General features: G+C 43.4%; 1 protein-coding gene across 5 annotated transcripts in view; it reads left to right on the forward strand.

Moving 5' to 3' along the window:
• The window catches only part of PRIMA1 (proline rich membrane anchor 1), an 85,817-nt gene extending 79,334 nt beyond the window's left edge, over positions 1-6,483 (forward strand). For 3 of the 5 annotated variants that reach the window (XM_074998748.1, XM_074998746.1, XM_074998747.1), the window contains exon 5: positions 1,657-6,483. In XM_074998748.1, coding sequence (XP_074854849.1) covers positions 1,657-1,756 — 100 coding nt within the window. In that variant the 3' untranslated portion in view covers positions 1,757-6,483. The remainder of the gene's footprint in view (positions 1-1,656) is intronic. The other 2 variants (XR_012646118.1, XR_012646119.1) reach the window with 2 other exon arrangements.
• The last annotated feature ends 12,997 nt before the right edge of the window (positions 6,484-19,480 follow it).

Genomic DNA, 19,480 nt, shown 5'->3' on the forward strand with positions numbered 1-19,480 from the left:
GAAAAAAGACCCAGAGACAAGTGAAGAAAGATGGGGAAGGCAGAAAAAGACAGAGAATGCAATCAGAGAAAAGAATAAAAGTGTTGAATATAAAAAGATGGGGAATGCATACGGTAGAAAGTAAACATGATAAAAATTCCCCCATTTTTCAACAACTCGAGAACTAAATTTCAGATTTTGAAATGTTTTAAAAATTGAATTTTGAAGAAATTGAGATTTTTTAAAAATTCACAAAATTGTACCCCTGTTTCTTATAGGAAAGAGAGAGGAAGAGAGAAAATGTCTGGCTTCATTAGGTTCTTCATTACTTTTCTCAGAAAGATGGGAACTGGGTTGGGTGCTATTTAATATACTGACTCTCTAACTGCTGGAACCACAATTAATAATAATAAGTCTTAACTCAAGATAGGAAATGCAGAATGGGGTGGTGTACATTGTGACTGGAACAAATCTGGTGTTTTGTACTCAGCCATTATAAACTCATCATCTAACTTTTTTTCTCTTGCTGAAACTGTACTGTATTGAGTTGTCTTGGTATTAACAGTTTATTTCTGGTGCTTTACCTTGCAAAACCTACTCAAAACAATACAGAAATTTTATGTGTGCTCCTCTGCTCCTTTTGGCTCTACAAAACAAGAAGAAGTGCCTTAAATTAAATGCCAACATTTTTATGAAAACTACTTTGCTTTTGCACTTGCTGTATGATGTACCTTTAACATGCATGCTTACATGAAGGGTATGGCCACTTTGGAGAAGATTAATGAGGGATGAGAATGCCTGACAGATAGTTATCCTATATTATGGAAAATTTTCCTCTGTGAAATTTATGCTCTGTTCTCTCTCTTCAACTGCCCTTTGAAATAGAGAGCATTAGTGCATTTGCTCAGTGATGGTTTCAGTTACTGGTAGAGATTTCTGCCAGGCTACACCATTACCAGAGCTGAAGGTTGCAGGCTGTTACCAACTGATGATAGTGGTAATGGGGTCAACTTTACACACAGCTTTTCACCTTCCAATCACTGGTTCAATGGAACCCATTTTGTTACCAACTGAAAACTGACATGTTATAATTGTTCAGTGAGCTATGTAAAATAAGTGGAAATTCAGTTCCTTGTGGTTCTGTTTTCCCATCATCACAGTTTGCATTAGTTGGTCCTTTTAAGAGAAAAGCCAAAGAAGGCTTGAACAAGCATGGAGCCAGAGCTACTTTCTCTCCAGGACAAATCGTAAGCAATACATTGACGGGCAATGTCAGAAAACTCACAATGCCCATATTCAGAATGTACCTGCTTGCTAGCTAAATCAGGAATTCTTTTCCCAAGGCCTGTCATTCCAGCATGCAAATTCAACTACATATATACTGTTTAAATAATACTGATAAAATAAATATTGACTGGGACTGAAAAGCCAAAGAGCCTGTTACTGACATAAGCAACTGAATCAACATGTTCAGAGAGAGCAGAAGGTTAGAGGAAAACAATTTCTGATTTGACTTACATGCAGAAAGAGGTAAAATGAAACATTGTATAGAAAAATTCTATTTGTTTGTCTAGGACATTGCTGAATTGTTTTCAGTCTATTTTGATAATGAAGATATTTTTCTGTCCTTTCTTCTCCACTTCCCCATTTGTCCTTGAACCTGTGTAATCACCCAAGGAAACCACTGAGAAAAGAAGAGAATGGAACAAGTCGAGCTGAATATGCAATGACGTCCTCCCAAAACAACAAAACAGTTGATAACAATGCAGTTGTATAATCCCCGGGAACCCCACAAGATATGGGAGGTGTTAAACTTTAAAAGCACATACACCAAGTATGCAAGGTGGGTGAAATAAGGAAATGAAAGGAGCTCTGTGGCCATGGACTTAATTTCAGGAATAGTGCACGCATCAGTTATTCAGAGAAGAAAAGCAGACTGATCTTCAGCCTTGCTGATTGTCAAAGGGAAGAGGAACTTGCCAATCAGGGCTACCCCGAAAAAAGACCTCACAAAGACATAATCACTGCATGCCACATCTGTTGAAAGCAACATCATGATGCCTCCAGCTTCTTCTTCTTTCCCCACCCCTTCCCCCCTTTATTTTTAATGCTCCACAAAGAGCTGCTTAAATATGGTCCTTTGATGTGACGATGATACGCCTTAGTGGCAGCAATTCATTGTGAATGGGTCTGAGATTCAGAGGGTGAAAGTCGTCACCTGCATGCTTCTCTCCAGCTTGTGCAGAGTTTCTTTTATAAGCTAGAAGCTTTGTAATCTCCATTAATTATTACTTTGTTATTTCAAGGAAAAGGGTTTCCATTAATCCAACAAGCAACCGAAAACTGCATGAACTTGTGAGTTAACCCAGGAAATACAACTGCAGTCAGGTGACTATGCAATTCCCATGGCTGAAGACTTTTCAAACAAAAGAAGTCAAAGAATGAGCACTGGTAATTAGCATAGCTTATAAAGATACTTTAATATTAAAAGGTGCTTTGAACACTGTTACTTCATAATCAGCCTCTATTTTCCCCCAGCATATCCTTTGTTGCCTAGCTTTAAATGAGTTCTAGATTCCTCTATGAAGTTCTGCACATTTTCTGTATTTGCACCACCAGATCCCTCAGAGTATCCCTCTAGAAAAGATTTTGGAATGAGTACTTGGGCTTGGCTGTGTTGAAAGGACAAGCCGCACAGGAAACTGAAGTCCTCCTTATCCACTGATCAACTGCTGGGGCAGGAAACAAGTGTCAGATGCTGAAGGTTTTTCATTTCCTGAGCTGGCCCTCCAAGGACTTTGTAGGCCTGACTTAGAGGACTATTTACTAGTGACTAGTAAATCGATGTGCCCGTGTTAGCTCAGTTCTCTGCGTTTCCTGAGCAGAGACTGCCAATTGTGCCAAATTCTATGTGATAGCTTTGTGTTGTATCTTTTCGTGACATGGATTGCAGATTATTAAAAGTGAAGCTGAATCCACCAGACATTTCACTTAGGATCTCAGGTTAGACTTAATCAGTAATCCCCTAGGGTAAAGGCCAGTGTTTCGTCCACAATATTCCCCACCCCAACCTTCTGATGCAGGATATTTGAAATTTTTATTTTTGTCATTCAATGTGTATGTTTTCATTTATCACTGTGTCAAAAGTAGCAATGCAGCAGCTTCTCATCTTGCTGTCAAGCTTCAATAATCATCACTGTTTGAAAAAACTCAAACAAGCCATTGCAGTCTCATTGCATAAAGTATCTGCAGCTTGGCATTAAAGTATGTCTGTACTGTAATATGTTTCAGTTTTATATAAGGATGGCCCTGAGCAGCAAAACTTGAACCTTGATTTCCTGCACCCCGGAGTTCGAGGCTTTTCCATGTCTGGCGTTCAGTGTTCGGCCACTAGATACAGGGAAGCTGTGAAATTTGAATTTTGAAGCCTTTCCTCCATTAGATTTCCAGGATACTCATATAAACAGTTTTGGTTCAGGGCCATCTCTACTCTTTTATTCTTAATGAATGGGTAGAGTTTATGTAAATATACATATCCTTTCACTGACCAAACAAAATGCTGCTATATACTGTTGTTGAGGAATCTATGGAGTTATTTGATTAGCTTTTTAGTCTGTCATCCCTATGTAGCAATTTAAATATATAAATATTATTTTTAAATGTCAAAATCTTTCTTGACGTGGAGTGAATGCAAATGTGAAAAGAAACAAGGAACCCTTCACCCCAAAATCATGATGATGTATTTCTCTGCTGTATTTATATGTATTCTTGCACAAAATACATTGATATGATTTTAGGTGAAATTAATAGTAACATAATTTACAATTTGAATCAACTCTTTCAGATATTCATTGCCTAAGGCAATTGTCCCCTAAATACTATAATAGCAACATTTTAATATCTTTCCAGGGTTTCTTACTCCATAAGATTAGTTTGGTCTAGTTACTTATGTTTTCTCTTTTTAATTTTTTTTTTATTTTCTTTCACAAAACTTTGCCATAGTTTGAGCATGCAGTGTGAACATAATCCAGATTCCAGATTAGCACTTTAATGCTCACTGATTTTCTTTATTTCCTAGTAAAGCTTTAAAGGCATGCTCTGTAAGGCCATGATTACAAAGGAATTTGCAATTGTGTCTATTAAAATGTATGTTTTTGCAAAAAAATCTAAGCACAGGCCATCAAGGTCAAATCCTAATCTCATTGATTTCACTGGAACAAGAATCTGACCGTGAGATAAAATATGATCAAAATGTAACCCATGCTCTCTAAACTATCTACAGTGCAGTGTGTGAGTAAACAGTAAACACAAAATGGGTTGGTAGCATGTTTCAAAGGAAATTGCTCTGGACAGGAACTCTAGAATCCTGGGTTTTATTCTCAGTTCTGCCATGGACCTAGAGTATGATTTTTGGCAAGTCACTTTGCCTTTATGTGCCTCAGTTTATACTGGTACTTACAAGGGTGAGTAGAGATATATGATGGCAAACACCAAGTAGGACCTAAGTAGTAGCCAGATGTGTGGACAGTTTCACTAAGCATAGTAAGGCACATTAATTGTAAATTGTCGGCCATCATAATATTGATCCATCATTTCTGAATGTGCAGTTCAATGCATTTAAAAAGCAAACAAATCTCAAATTATTTCATTGTTTGCTGGCCACATTAGAGCAGATCCAGTTAAAATTAGCAGTTTCACCTCCGCTTTATCATAGAGACGTTATTCTGAACAGTCATGGATCATGCTTTCAGAACAGGTTGAAAACTCTGCAGGGATCACTTTGCTTTTAGAATCCTAACCTTGCCACATGCCCTCAGATATACTGCAGCAAAACCAAAGGGCACTTTAAGATGGGCACTGGGAGCAATACACTGGAGGCAGATTTCAATTTTCCGAAAAGAGAAGCCAGTGAGGGGATGCCTTGCGGGACCATTTGTGCAGCTTTCTGATGAATTCAGGGTTTTCTTTAAGACTGCAAAGTGTACAGGGTTTGTGTGCTCCATTACTACACATTTAATTAAATAGAAAAGGAGCAGGTAAGAGACGCACTGTAAGAGTGACCCGGTAGAGTAGGAATTGGCAATTCAAAATAGGCATTTACAGGATTTAAAGTTTCAGAAGTAGCCAGGTTAGTCTGTTTTAGGCAAAACAAGGAGTTCAGTTGCACCTCAGAGACTAACAATGTAAAGTGTAATTTTAGCCTCGAAGATGATAAAATGTTGCAAGTCCCTACACACCCCCAGATGAGGATCTGTGCATGATGTGAAGTCAAGTGATTTGCACTAGTTGACAATCTGGCTCAAAGTTATGAGTTTCTAGATTTGCGGTCCTCTGTTACCATGGTAAGATTTACTTAGTGACTACGGCCTTAACACCTAATCATGGTCAGACTTGAACATAAACTTCCTGAATATTTTATGTCCCGCACAGCCAACACCCACCAAGGGCCCCAGGGCCAGGTGGGAAGGGGCCTGGCACCATCCCCCTGGAAGGGGTGGGGCCAGGACAGAAGGGGCACAGCCTAGGGAAGTCAGCTTCAATGCCACCTGGACTGTGCCACTGCCCCCCCCCACCCGAAACATGCAGAACCGTGCTGCTGTGGTACTTGAAAGGGGCCCAGAGCGCTGGCTCTTGCTGCCAAAATAGCAGCAGTGGCTGGAACTCTGGGCCCCTTTGATACACCGGGCCCTGGGGCAAGTGCCCTGCCCTCCCGGGGGCCTGTTTATGTCTGAGATAATGGATCTACTTTTAAATAAATACTTGCAACTAGAAGGCTTATAGCTGAGGCCAATGCTTAAGGTTCTGATTCTGCAAAATGCTGAGCACCCAACCCATATTGGCATCAAAAGAGTTTACAGTGCTTAGACCCTTGCCAATTAGGATACAATGCGCACGTGACCTTGCTTGGAAACTGCAAAAACAGACTATAATGGACAGACAGCTGTATTAGTGTTAAAGTGTAGACTACACACGTACAGACCAGATTCTCCACAATCTTGCACTTTATGTTGTCATTTACACTAAGCAATGTGGGTAGAAATGTATTGCTCTGACTGTGTAGCAATTTACACTCAATTTGCAGAGGTACAAAGGACTATAAATAGTGTAACAATGGAAAATCAGGCCTCATATAAAGATATATATTTACAATACTCCCTGCATCTGTACAAACAAAAATATGATTTTATATTGCAAAGATAATGTGTTAAAATTAATGCATGAATGTAAATATTCTGAGATCTGCCTTCTTGACTGTGCACCACATGTACAGATGAAAACAAATATTGTTTATGGGAAATCTGTATCAGTGGTAAATGACTAAAGAGAAAAAATGAAAATTAATGTTGTCATGTTTCTCAAACAAGCCATTAATGTATATTTAGAATTTAAGGATATTGCTCAATAAGTATGTTCTGTACCAAAAACTGCGTTGCGTATACAGATTGTGCAGTACCCTATATAAAAAGGCACCATAATTAATTTTTATTTTAAATAAAAATGTACTTCTAATAAGTTTCCTGTGCCTTGTCATTTGAGTAGCTAAGAATCTATATGCACCAAAGGGAAACAGAAAAACAGAATAAAATAAGCGTATTTGAAGGGCTTTTTTACTGTCGCCTGTCTTAACTACAGTTATTTAAAAATATAGTGCCTTGTGATTTCAAAGCAAATTCTGGCTATTGTATACATTCTGTATTGAGCTGAATTTCAATTGCATCCTCTTCATCAGGCTTCCCAGCCATTGGTACGTGCAATGTATCAGCCAAAATCTCAAAGTGCCCCATACCATATGCTTAGCACTGAACCCGCAGTGCAGCTTCTGTGCTGAACCTCACCTTTCAGCACTACACACTCTAATCCCCAACCAATCTTAGATGAGGAGGCTGCAGATGCATAGGAAGGGGAGCCAGGAAGGTGTTACCTTTTTTAGTTGCAGGGAAGAGTGGCAAAAAAAATAACTTTGGTAGAGCCAAGAAATTAAACTAGCAAAATGTTGCAGCTGCCCAAGAAGGTTAGAAATAACTGGCATTTTCAGTCTATTTGGCTCAATGGTATCGTTTGTGGGAAGTAAGAATAAATTCAAATGCGTTTCTCTAATTTGCCTAACAAAAATACTGCTTATCTCAAAAGTACATTTTTTACCCTTCACATCATTATCACTTTATTTGTGTACTAGCATCCAGGAAATCATATAATTTTACATTGTAGAACTTGTAAGAGTAAAAAGAAAAGTTTTGTCATGTTTGAGCCAATGATCCAATGGAACTATACCAATTGACCCAGCTCAAAATCTGGCCCTGTGTATGAAAGTATAGGGACCTGTCTTCAATGTATATGGGTCTTGGTTGATTTTAATACCCAAGAGAAGTATAATACCTGACTTAATTCATGTAGTTTAATAGCTTTCAATGGTTTTTTGAAGATGATTTCATACTCCATTTGAATTAAAATGATGTTGTGGTAGTGAAGAGAAAGCCCCTGCTATGAACAGGTGGCAGATCCAGAGAACAATCACTAGAAAGGTAAGATACAGCTATAGCAACACTACAAAAGATTCACAACTTATTTTTCTCTGCCTAATCATGATCAAATGCATTTCAGTGATTTCATTTAGCTTAATGGAACATGTCCAATACAATTACTTTGTAAACTACAATTTCCTTTGTGTGTGACAGATGCTTGAAAATGGACACACTTGGAAATCATGGGATCATTGTCTTAGAACAGTGGTTCCCAGACATTTTGAGACCACGACACATTTTGACAATTCAGTAAGACTTTGTAAGCCAAGGCATTTAAAACAGGGAGAGCGAGGAATTTTTTATAAATCTTGTACCCCCACCCCTCCTCTGCACCCAGGGTTATACCCCTTGCAGCCCTAAACCACCACCGCCCAACCCCAGGCTTAAGCCCCTCGCAACCCCAAAACATCTCCCTACCTACCTCACAGGAACACTGCTGCTGCCCCCTTAGCTGGGCCACCACTGCCACCACCTCCTTCACGTGGCTACCCTCCAGTCCTCCTACTCCCTTCCCCCACCTGCAGCACAGGTAGTTTCCCTGCCCTGCTGCACTGAAATAATGGGACTCAATTTAACAGGTTAAACGGACGGATCCCTCCTGCTGGCTGTTAAACCAATTAAATGGAGTTCCATTTCAGCATGACAGGGAAGGGACTAGGGGCAGAGGAGTGAGTGGCAGCAGTGGCGGGACCTGCAAATGGCTCCTTAAAGAGCCACATGTGGCTTGGAGCCACCCAGCAGGCGATCCTTAGAAAATCTAATGATGACCCATGTTTGGGTCGTGACCCATAGGTTGGGAATCCCTGTCTTAGAATGAAATAATTATATGGTATTAAAAATTGATAGAAGTTATAGTTTAAATGTTATTCTTCTGACCATCAAATATGTCTCTCTCCCCTCACAATCTTTTATTTAACAATCTTAATATCCTTTCTGTGGCTATTACACATTTAACAATTTTTATGGAACAAAAATGGTTATCTGATTTCAAACTAATACAACCGCTGCCTTTAAAGGTGACACAAATCGAATTAACTTTGCAGTACTCAAAACAAAGTATTAGAAATCCTAGTGTGTTACAAACTTTTTATTCTGTGTCATATTGAAACAGTAACGTTCATTTCCAAATTTAAGAACCTCTCCCAACTGCTTAGAAAGCAGCATGTCAAGGTCCTATTCTGGACTTCAGCACAGGTTGAAATAAAGATTAACGATGCTCTTTAGTGTTATGAGTCAGACACATGCTCTCATTCTTGCTAATGTAATAGCTGTCTGGTTTTGTGACACTGCCCTCCATCATATAAAAACAGACAAGTCTTTATGCAGAGGCAGAGAACTCTGTGCTAGTACACATTCAACCTATGTCTACACTAGTGGGTTTTGTCGACAAAAGTGGCATTTTTGTCAACAAAAAGAGGAGAACATCCAGATTCCCAAGGCGTTCTGTCAACAGTAAATCAGCAGAATGAAGCACTTTTGTCAACAGCCATATCCCGCTCCCAACGAGGCGTAATGCTTCTGTCAACAGAGATCCGGTCTGCACAGTCCAGGGGGCCTTCTGTCAACAGATAGGGCTTCCGGGACACTGGGCAGCCTTGTCTGCTGTGCTTCTGGTTGGCCATGTTGCCAGTAGAGCGGCCAGGTAGTCCGGCCACTCTCTGTGGACAGAGCAGCTTGCTATTGCGATCTGTTTGGCAGTTTGTCCATGATCTGTCAATAGAAGTTTTGTCGGAAGGTCTCTCCTGATAAAAACGTCTGTCAGCAAATTGCTGTAATCTAGCCATAGTCTCAAGCTATTGATCCACTACAGTGTTAAGTCAATGATCATCCACCACTGCAATTAAACTGCTCTTGCCTGGCTACATAATACTGCTTGTGATGGCAGTGCATGTCCCACAATATCCCACTGTGCAAGTCACCACCATCTGCTGCAGTGTGTTCTAGAAATGGATAGAAGTGCCTTCTGGGGCTAGGCTTATCAGCCCAGGCGGTAGTTTTCTTTCTCTGATGGCCTTCTGACTACATTTAACACGACTCTGCAACAGGCCCACCATCTTCGTCTGAAATTTGTGATGAGCATTATGAAGGCAATGCAGCTGTTCCTGCAGTCTTTCATGAGCTGCAAATCTGATAATGGCACCTTTGTGTCTGTCCTGTCATGTACCATGGAAAGAAAGAATTTAAAATTGCGGTTGGTGGTCACAAAGCAGCAGTGGACCATCACTATTGGCCTCAGAAACAAGCACTGCATGGTGGTTTGCTTAGTGATGATGAGATGAGGAGCAGAATTTTTGGATGTGCAAAGCCACCTTCTTCTAATGTGTGTGTGTGAAGTTCACCTCTGCCCTGTTGTGCAAGGACACCAAAATCAGAGCTCCCTTCATGGTGGACACGTGGCAATTGCTGTGTGGATGGTGGCAGTGCCAGACAGCCACCAATCAGTTTCAAATTAGGAAGGCCACCATGGCAGTTGCAGTAATAGAAGAGTTCAGGGCCATTAATCTTGTCCTTCTACAAAGGCCTAGGCATTTGACTTATGTACACCACCAAGGTTTTGTCAACTAACGCTGCTCTTTGTCAACAAAAATATATTGTGTAGACATGGCCACAGTCTCAGGAGAAAAGGTGGCAGAATATCTACTCCACAGCCTTTTGCTGCTGACTGATATATATACCACTTAACTGCCTCAGGAACATCTTACATGAAGAGCACCGTTATGGCTCTTGGGATGCGCAAGGTGTGGGAGGGCCAGCAGTGTACAAAGATATGTGAGGAAGTCAATGCCGCCATGAAAGAGGTAGCGCTTGAGGGAAATGCATCCTTGGTCTAGTGTACACTAGAAAACGTTTGCTGGTACAGCTATGCCAGTAAATCACCCAATGTAAACAAAGCTTCTGATGCTTCTGACAGCTTATACCAGTCCTTTGCCTGATATAAGGCAGCTCAGCCAAAGCATTTTGTTGGCATAAAGGTTTACACTTGGTCTTTTGCCAATATATATATGTTACCCCACCTGACATTTTTATAATGGCAAAAGTTTTCTAGTGAAAACACCCTTCTGTGCAGCCCTGATAAGCTGCCTTGTGCAGGGGGACAGGGCTCTACTCATAGCTATGATTCATTTCCCCCTCCATTAGTTATTGTAAATGCAAACTTTGTCACTTCTATTGTTGTGTATGAACATTAGTGCTAGAATATACCAGTCCTATTGTGACTGATATATTGCACAGTTCCTTTCAGCGCTGTTCGTTTCCTTAATCTACAAGCCTGTAGGGGGACTGAATAAGAGGTGTTTATGAAGGTCTGTATAAATAATATATTGTCTGTGACCTGTCTAGACAAAGGAAGTCTGCCTGTAAAAAGGAGCTGACTGGTTTTCTTACTTAGAATCATAGAACACTAGAACTGGAAGGGGCCTCGCGAGGTCATTAAATCCAGTCCCCCGCCCTACTGGCAGGACCAAGCACCTACAGATTAGGGGTGGTGAACATTTTCCAGGTTGTGGGCCACTGACCCAGAGACAAATCAGTCAGTGCCCCCCTCACTGGAGGGAGGTGGGAGGATGCAGGAACAGGCTGGGAAGTGGTGGGTCTGGGCAGGAGGGAGGGTGAAAGAGTGGGCTGGGAGTGGCTGGTCTGGGCAGGAGGGGGCCTAGGAGAGAGGTGGTGATCTGGGTGGGGGGGGTGCAGGAGGGGGAAGTGGGGCTTGCATGGGAGGGAGCAGGATGGGAGTGTAAGGTCTGGAAGGGTGGGTGCAGAAAAGGAGTGGGGGGGAGGTTTGGATAGGAGGGGGGTGCAGGAGCCGGCTGGGACACAGGGTCTGGGTGATGGGCATGCACTCGCCTATGCAGCATCCCCAGATGTGCACCTTCTACCAGCTGGGACAACAGCAGCAACCGGCAGTGGGCCCCTGCAATGCATCCTGCCCCTCCGCTCCAGCGCCCAGCAAGGCCCGCGGGCTGGATCCAGACAGCAGGTTGCCGGAGCCAGTCTGCAAGGCACGGGACTCCACACCCTCCATCCACCATGGGCCAGATTCTATGGAAGGGAGCCTTGAGTGAAAAGGTGAGTGCATTTCCCTTCAAATGGCAGAAGTTCAGCGTCACCCCCCACCTCCCCCATACCCCAGCTCAGAAATGCTTCCAGGATTTAGGGTTTCATTTAATGCAAACATAGTCAGAAGCCAAAAGGAAGTGAAAAGAAAAGCAGTGGCGTGGCACACACACATCCAAGTGAATGAGCCTGAGAGCTAGAGACAGCCTTTCCCATTTGGATTTGTAATCGGAGGCTAATTCAATTAGACAGTTCAAGCAATTTAAACATTCATGCATTGTCCAGTATCAAAGCATGAACTATTTCAGCAGTAAACTAGACCTGACAGCCTGAGCAGGCCAAGTAAAAATCCCAGTGTTTAAAATCCCAGAAAAGCCCTTACTTAGGCAATGCCACCTGGGGGGTGAGAATGCAAATGAAAATGAGAAGTGTATATTCTGATTAGTGGGTTCACACCTCATTTGCCATCATCTGCGTAATAGAATACTTCAAGGGCTAGTCTCTTCTCTTCAGTGGGAGATTAAAATACAAATGCACCTGACAGCCCATCAGTTATACCTCTAATGATGGAGAGGCAGGCGTTTAGAAAACAGAACTGAATGGACTTTAAGCACCACGTTGAAAGCCTGATTTGAGATCAAGGCTCCATTGGGCTGTTCATACACATACCAGGAGAAAGTCCCTGCCCTTAAGAGCTAAACAGAGAGAGAGAAAAGATGGCAGAGCAGAGGCTGGATCAGGCAGGGAACCAGGGCACAGAGATTAAGTGAACTGCTCAAGGCTACTCAGGAAGTGTGTAACAAAGTGAGGATTAAACTGCCAAGCCCAGTGCTTTAAATATATATACAGTAAACCCTCGATTTAACAGACCCACTAAAATGGAGTTCAGACGCCGTCTGCCAGGCCCTCCCCCAAATAAATGCTGGATAGTCACCAGAGCCACCACCGGTGCTGGAGTATCTGCCAGAGTGGCTGCGGCTGAAGGGGCCATGAGGGGCAGAGGAGCCGGGGGAGGGTGTTGTGGCGGGGCTCAGGAGCTCTTCTCCCCCAGCCCCATGTGCGTGGAGCACGTTGGTGCCCAGCCACCGCTGCCTGCAATGGCGCTGAGCAGCAGCCCTGGTGTCCAAGGCTGCTGCCCACTGGCAGGCTGGGGTGGCCATGCTCAACCTGCACACGGGCAGCTCAGAGCCAGGGGCTGGAGGAGCTGCAGCGCTGAGAGCTGCAGGAGGTGGAAGGAGCCAGGCTGGCATTCAACTCCTCTCCTGGTAACTGGGAGAGGGAGAAGGAGGTGTGAGGCAAAGAATGGGGCAGAAGCAGGTAAGAGAGGAGGGGAGCAGAGGGCAGGAGCGAGTGATGGGCTGGGAAGGTCAGTGCATCATCATACAGTAAAACCATTCGGATATAACAGACTTTTGGCATTAACAGACATACCCCCATTGGTCCATTAAATCGAGGGTTTACTGTATAGCTATCCTTTCTGCAACCCCTCATATTGCGTAGCATTGCAATGGGATGCGCTGTAAAGCAGAACCTCAAAGTTATGAACAGCTTGGGAATGAAGGCTGCTAGTATTGCTGAACAAAACATTGATTGTTCTTTTGGAGTTGACAGCTGAACACTGGCTTAATGCAGCCTTGAAACTTTACTATGCCAAAAAAAATACATCTTTTTTTACCATTTTAAGTCAAACAAACACAGAAACAGTTTCCTTAACTTGTCGAATCATTTTTTTTTAACTTTCAATTTTTTTTCAATAGTTTACATTTAACTTTCTCGTACTTGCTTTTTTTTTTTTTGACTTTTTGGGTAGGGTCTGTGCTGCTACTTGATTGCATACGTCAGGTACCACACGAGTTGTGTAGTTTCTGGTGCTCATAACTCTGCAGTCCTACTGTATGGGTAATTCAACCTAAGAGTTGCTGAATTCAAGACTTAAATCAGGGGTGTCCAATAGTAATGCAAGGATTGCCACACTTGTGGTTATTGTCCTTGTGTATTTGTCTCACCGTGTCCCCCTCCACTCTAAATAAATACACTCCCCCTCCCCCAGAGCCAGGCACCTCCAGCTCCTCTCCCACACTCTAACTGAATGCTCTCCCCCAGAGTCAGGCACACACACACTGCAACCAACCAGACCGCAGCCACAGGAACCACACTGGGGCCAGGCTGGAGCCAGAGCCACACCAGGGCCTAAACCTTGGTTGCAGAAGCTGTGGAACCACGCAGGGGCTTGAGACAGGAGCTGCAGTGGGGCCCAAGCTGCATAGGGGCCTGAGGCAGGAGCTGTGACAGGGCCTGAGCCACGTGGCAGCAGAAGGCAGGAGCTGTGCTGGGAGCCACGCCACAGCAGCAGGGGCCACAGGAAACACTGCCACCATGTGCTTGTCCCACCACATGGTGGGGCACATGCAGGGCACGGGAGGTGGGCACTCGTGTGTGGCTCTAAGAAGCCACATTTATATGACCCAAGAGCTGCATGAGGCTCCAGAGCCCATAATCAGCACACCACAGTGTCCCTTTCATCCCATGTGGCGAACGTATTGGACACTGCGGCCTTAAACTGATCTCAGAAACAACGATGTCAGTGGCTGGTGTGATAACTTCTGCACAAAGACACTGAGAGACACCCAGCAACACACAACATACCATGTTATTGGCAAAGTGGACAAAAGTGTCAGTATTCCAAAATAAGCACATCAGTTACTGCTCAGGTGGCACCACTGATGAACAATTCTTTGCATGTAAACATCTTTAATAAGAGTGGACCTTTTGCCAATGCACCTGTCAGCAAAGCTTCATGCTCAACAACAAAATCAATAGCTTAACAGAGAATTTAAAGCCACAAGGATCTGAGTCTGTTTTTTAAAATACAGCGTTGCCTATGACCTCTGAATTTAGCTGCAGAGGAGTTATTTGTCTTCCCCACAACACAGCTGTACTGGGAGCTGAAGGTTACATTTAGCCGACTGACTGGCTAGCTGCCAAGCAAAGTTCTCTTCTGGCGGACTCAACCTTTGGCTGAACAAAGTCATTTGTTTTGGTTAAGGTCATTTGGAGACAAGGCTCAGAAAAGCATCTTGGATTCTTAAGGCCCAATTCTTTCATTGGATATAATCACTATGAGTTTTTCCCCGGATCCCAAACAGGCTGTCAACCCAGCACATCTCGCGAACAGAGCATTTCCCCAGAAAAGAAGGTACTTGCAAAAACTTTCAAGGGTGTATAATATGTGCACCCATTTTTCTTTGCAGAATTATTATTCTGGACATAGTTAAGATGAATGCTCAAGACATTAACATGTTACAGATGCTATAAGTAATGTTGCTCTATACTGTACATTATAATACATCGTTGTCATTGCTTATTAAGTGGCCAAATTTAAACTGTTCAGGTTGAAATTTTCCATGCTAAGTGTCTGACTCACACTGTTAATTTATTAAAGCTTCTGCTAAAAATGATGCAGCCATTTCTGAGACTGGAGGGGAAATACATTGTTTTGTCCACATTAAAATAATTCTTATGATCATTTAATTGAATAAGCTATAAAATCTCCAGGCGCTGGCAAAGGGACTTGAAATTTGCCAGGTAGGTCACTTTGGTGTCAGGGCTGTGCCTTTTGCTACTCTGTGAAAAGGTGTCCACAAGTGTCCGTGGCTGAGTTACAAACTCTGGAAAAGTTGTAATATGCTCATCCTGAGTAGACACCTGTAGGAATTTGGTGGCAGATTTCTCTGAAGATTCCATGTAAAATGACCACAGTCCCACCCCTCACAACTGCTGTCTGAGACCAGACTGCCCAAGCACCAGCTCCACAGAGCAATGGTCATCCACCAGTCCAGAGCTCCATGCCCTGCCCAGACTTCCCTCGCTGCTGCGGGCAGCTGTGGCATGGGAACTGAAAGCAGGGAGACTGTTTTTCCTCTACTCTCAGTGCTTCTACCCAGTGTAAAGGAGAAGAGAGAAGTGCTCTGAATCAAAGACGGGAAGGGCAAGTGACAGGGGGAGGGACAAAAGATGAAGCAAGATTACCTCATGTGGTAGAGGTATGTGCTGTGGCGCTGATGGTTTAAACCAGTGATCCCCAAACTTTTCGGCCTCACGCCCCCTTTTGATTTTTGAGACACCCTCATAGCTCCCCACCTCTTTTTTACCATCATGTTATTTAAAATTAAAAATAAGCACAAATAGTTTTTCTGGGCCCCTTGTGGTTGCCTGGTGCAGCTCCAGCTGGCCAGGTGCCTGAGCCCCATGCCAGCCGCCAGAGCTGCCCACGCAAGCCACCCACCCACCCACCGACCTGAGATCTGCACTTCCAGAGCCACCTGCCCCCACCTCCTGAGCCCCTCACTGCTGGGACCTGCTGCCTGCCCACCAGCCCACCCACCCCAGCTATGTGCCAACTGCCTGCGCCCCGCACTGTTGGGGCCAGCTGCCAGCCTGCTGGCCAAGCTGCCCCATGATGCCAGGGCCAACTGTCCACTTGCCAGCTCGAGCCCCACAAGCCCTGCAAGCCACACACCTGAGACCTCTCCTCTCACAAAGCCAAGCACCACTAGCCCCCATTCTTACCCCAGCCCCAGCCCTCCATCTAACCTCATCCTCCAACCCACACTCAATCACCTTTGCAGGATGCAGCTAGCTCCACATGGGTCTTCGCCAGCTGTCTTGTTCTTATAGTGGCTGCACCGGGTCATCCATGTAAAATGGCAGAGGCTGAGAGGCAGACCCAAAGGCCGGCTCTTTCTTCAGGTGGGGAGAATGATGGGAGAGGCGGGCTGGGTCACCGCACACCCCACCTGGAATTTCTTCACACACCCCCATGGGGGGCATGCCCCCCACTTTTCTTGACCTGTTTGCATGGAGCAACATGGTTTGGGTTTTTAAATTTTAAAAAATGTAGGGACTTTGGGAATTATATTAAAAACTAAGTTAAAAGAAGGTTAAGGTTGCATTAGAAAGCAGTTAAGGAAATGTCCTACTAAAAATAATATCCAATCATGTAATTAAAACCTGTCATAAAATGCATATGCACAAGGGAGCGAATTTAATTTGCTTGGACAACTTAATTTTGGAAGTTCCCCACTTCTGAGCACATGGCATCCTTAATGTTCAATTAATGTAAAGTAATATACATTCATATGTGCAATTTAAAATATACCTTCACAGCACTGCCTGGAGAATGATCCCGAAGTGTTCTGCCAACATAAATGAAATCTTACACAGTTGAGACGAATAAGCTTCAGGCACTAGGGTCCCTGGCTTATCCAAATTCAAACACAAGTGGATATACAAACAGAACCCAGAACTCCAAGCACAATACCATTTATCACAGTAACATTTGTATCTTTCATCAAACAACCTAAGCAATGAGTGCAATAAACTGCTGTCTACCTATTCCTTTTTAACATGTTACCATAGCAATAGGCACTGATGCTAAAAGATTTATTACTGCTGTCTTCTCCCTGGTGGAAAAGTTTTGGGTGCATAGGCTATAACAGCAGACAGCAAAATATTTATTTTAAAACTATTTTTTCCCTTTTCCCAAATCTTGACACAAAATTAGTGGTCTAACATGTAAATCTATTCTCGTTACATACTCCTTGTTCTGGTTTTATGCGCAACTGCTCTGAGTGGCAGACCCCTTAGTTGCGTGCATCAGTGTACAGCCTAACAAATACTTTTAATCTTACATATATATTGCATCTTTCATTTGAGGTATCCCCAAAACCAATGGTCAGTTTATACCATCTACTCCAGACAAGTACAAGAGTGGACTTCATTCAAAATACACCTACCTCACTCTCCTTCCCCTCTGTACAGCAGCTCTATTTAATTACAATCCCTGTCTGGTATTTAAACTTAACATTAATGTGACAGGGCAGATTAGGCCCCAAGAGGCCCTGCTGAGACTTGTGGCCTTGCCCCATCCTCCAAATCATAGAGAAGTCCTCTAAGCCATAGAGGAGTCCTCCAAGGAGACTAGAGCAGCAGTGAGAAGAAGTGGGCAATCAGGAGCCAGGATGGCCCGTAAAAAGGAGCTGCAGCAACAGAGCAGGTCAATGAGACTGAAGACTTAATCAAGAGAGAACCTATCTTGGAGAGGTCCAGGTGGAGAGCTGGCCAGCAATGCAGACTGCAGGAGGTGCTGATGGATGGCAAGTAGACCCCTGACAAGGGCTGGGAAGCTACTGACAGCCATTAGAGCAGGAACACCAAGGCATGTTCTGTTAACATTATACCCTGGAAGGGGTGTGTATCTCCACAGTGTGTGGCTCAGCTACAAGGCTGAGCCCAGAACAACAACCATGACTGTTATTATCTGACTCTGGGGTGGTGGCTGAGCAATTGACAGACTTGTTGTGATACATAGACTGTGACACAGCTGGAGGCTGAGTAGTTAAAAAGACTATTGAACTTTGGAGGAGTGCAGACACGTATAGTCCTCCAGACGGGGCATTTGTGAGCGATGAGGCAAAAATCATTACAATTAGCCAGAGTATTAGGTGTGACTGGCCCACCCATGCTTAATGAAAATTGGCTTATGAATATGATTATGTGTAACTCAAAGACACGTTATGTAAAATGCATCATGTAACATGTCAACTTTAAAGTTACAATCTGCTGAATCTGCAGATCCTATTGTGTGCATGTGGTATTCTTGTATGTAAAGTTCATAAACTGTTGCTCTGTTTGTAGTCCTGAGCAGTGCTTTTGTGTGTGTGTGTTTGTGTGTGTGTGTGCGCGCGCACATACATGCGTGCACCAGTACTCCTCAGCAGCCCCAGCCTTGGGATTGGCTGGGGAGGAGGGACAGAGCCAGCTGGCTTCTCTTTTTTTTTTTACAAAAAAAAAATACTGTTTCTAAGTGTGGCCTTCTGATGCCTTGGAAACTTAATGGATTGACGATCAGATCACCAATCTGTGAACAGTTTGTGAGTCATGTAAACCCAAACTGTGGTTGGTCCTAGAAAGAGGTGGCCAGACCATCTGATGCTAAAACCCATTTTGGATCTGGTAACTTTCCACTCCAGGTGAAAAGTCTGAACTGAGCACAAAGAATTCCCACTTTGGGCAAACAGGAAATAAAGGGAGACACACACACACACACTTTTCCATCTAAGATAGCTGCAGGAAACAGCTAAGATTGAATGGGGGAGGGGGATCAGTCCCAAGCTAGGAGGCTACTTAGCTTGTGAAAGAGATGATTAGAATAAAAAGCTATTTAGGATAAGAATTTTCATGTAACAAATTTCTTAGTGGATGAGGATTATCTGGCATATTTTGTTTATTTTAAAGTAGTAACTTATTTTGATTTGACTGTTTTCACTTGCAACCATTTAAATCCTACTTTTTGTACTTAAAATACTTCTGTTGATTACCAAGCCCAGTGTAAATAATTAGTACCTGAAGAACAACCACTGTGCTTACATCTCTTTCATTGATAAAGAGAGCTGACCTGGCCTTATGAGGTTTCTCTGGGTAAAACACAGATGCAGATTAAGATGGATTTGGAGGGGAGGAGTTGGCCCCTTTTGGGGTCTAGTTTCATAGGTTCTGAGCCCTGCAAGAGCAGAACTTGTTCAGCATCTGTTGCTCTGCAGAGGGGTGGTAATCCTAACTTTGTGCCTTGTCTGAGGGAGAGCAGAGCTTCCTGTCCAGGAGGACAGGGCGGTGGGAAGTCCCAGAGAAGAGGAAGGCGGGCATCTGTAGGTTGGGGGACACACACACACACACACACACACAGAGCAAAAATTCCAAACCTCATATATAAATTCTATTTTATATTGTCTCACACCATCTTTCAAAGCAAGGCACTTCTCATGCCCCTAATCACAATAGCAGAATCTTTATTTGATTGTATTTTGAAAGTCATTGCATCAAAACAGCATCTTCGGGCCCCATATTTTTCTGTTGCAGACCATCTG

This window comes from Carettochelys insculpta, chromosome 6, assembly GCF_033958435.1.
Source record: "Carettochelys insculpta isolate YL-2023 chromosome 6, ASM3395843v1, whole genome shotgun sequence".
Classification (NCBI taxonomy): domain Eukaryota; kingdom Metazoa; phylum Chordata; order Testudines; family Carettochelyidae; genus Carettochelys; species Carettochelys insculpta.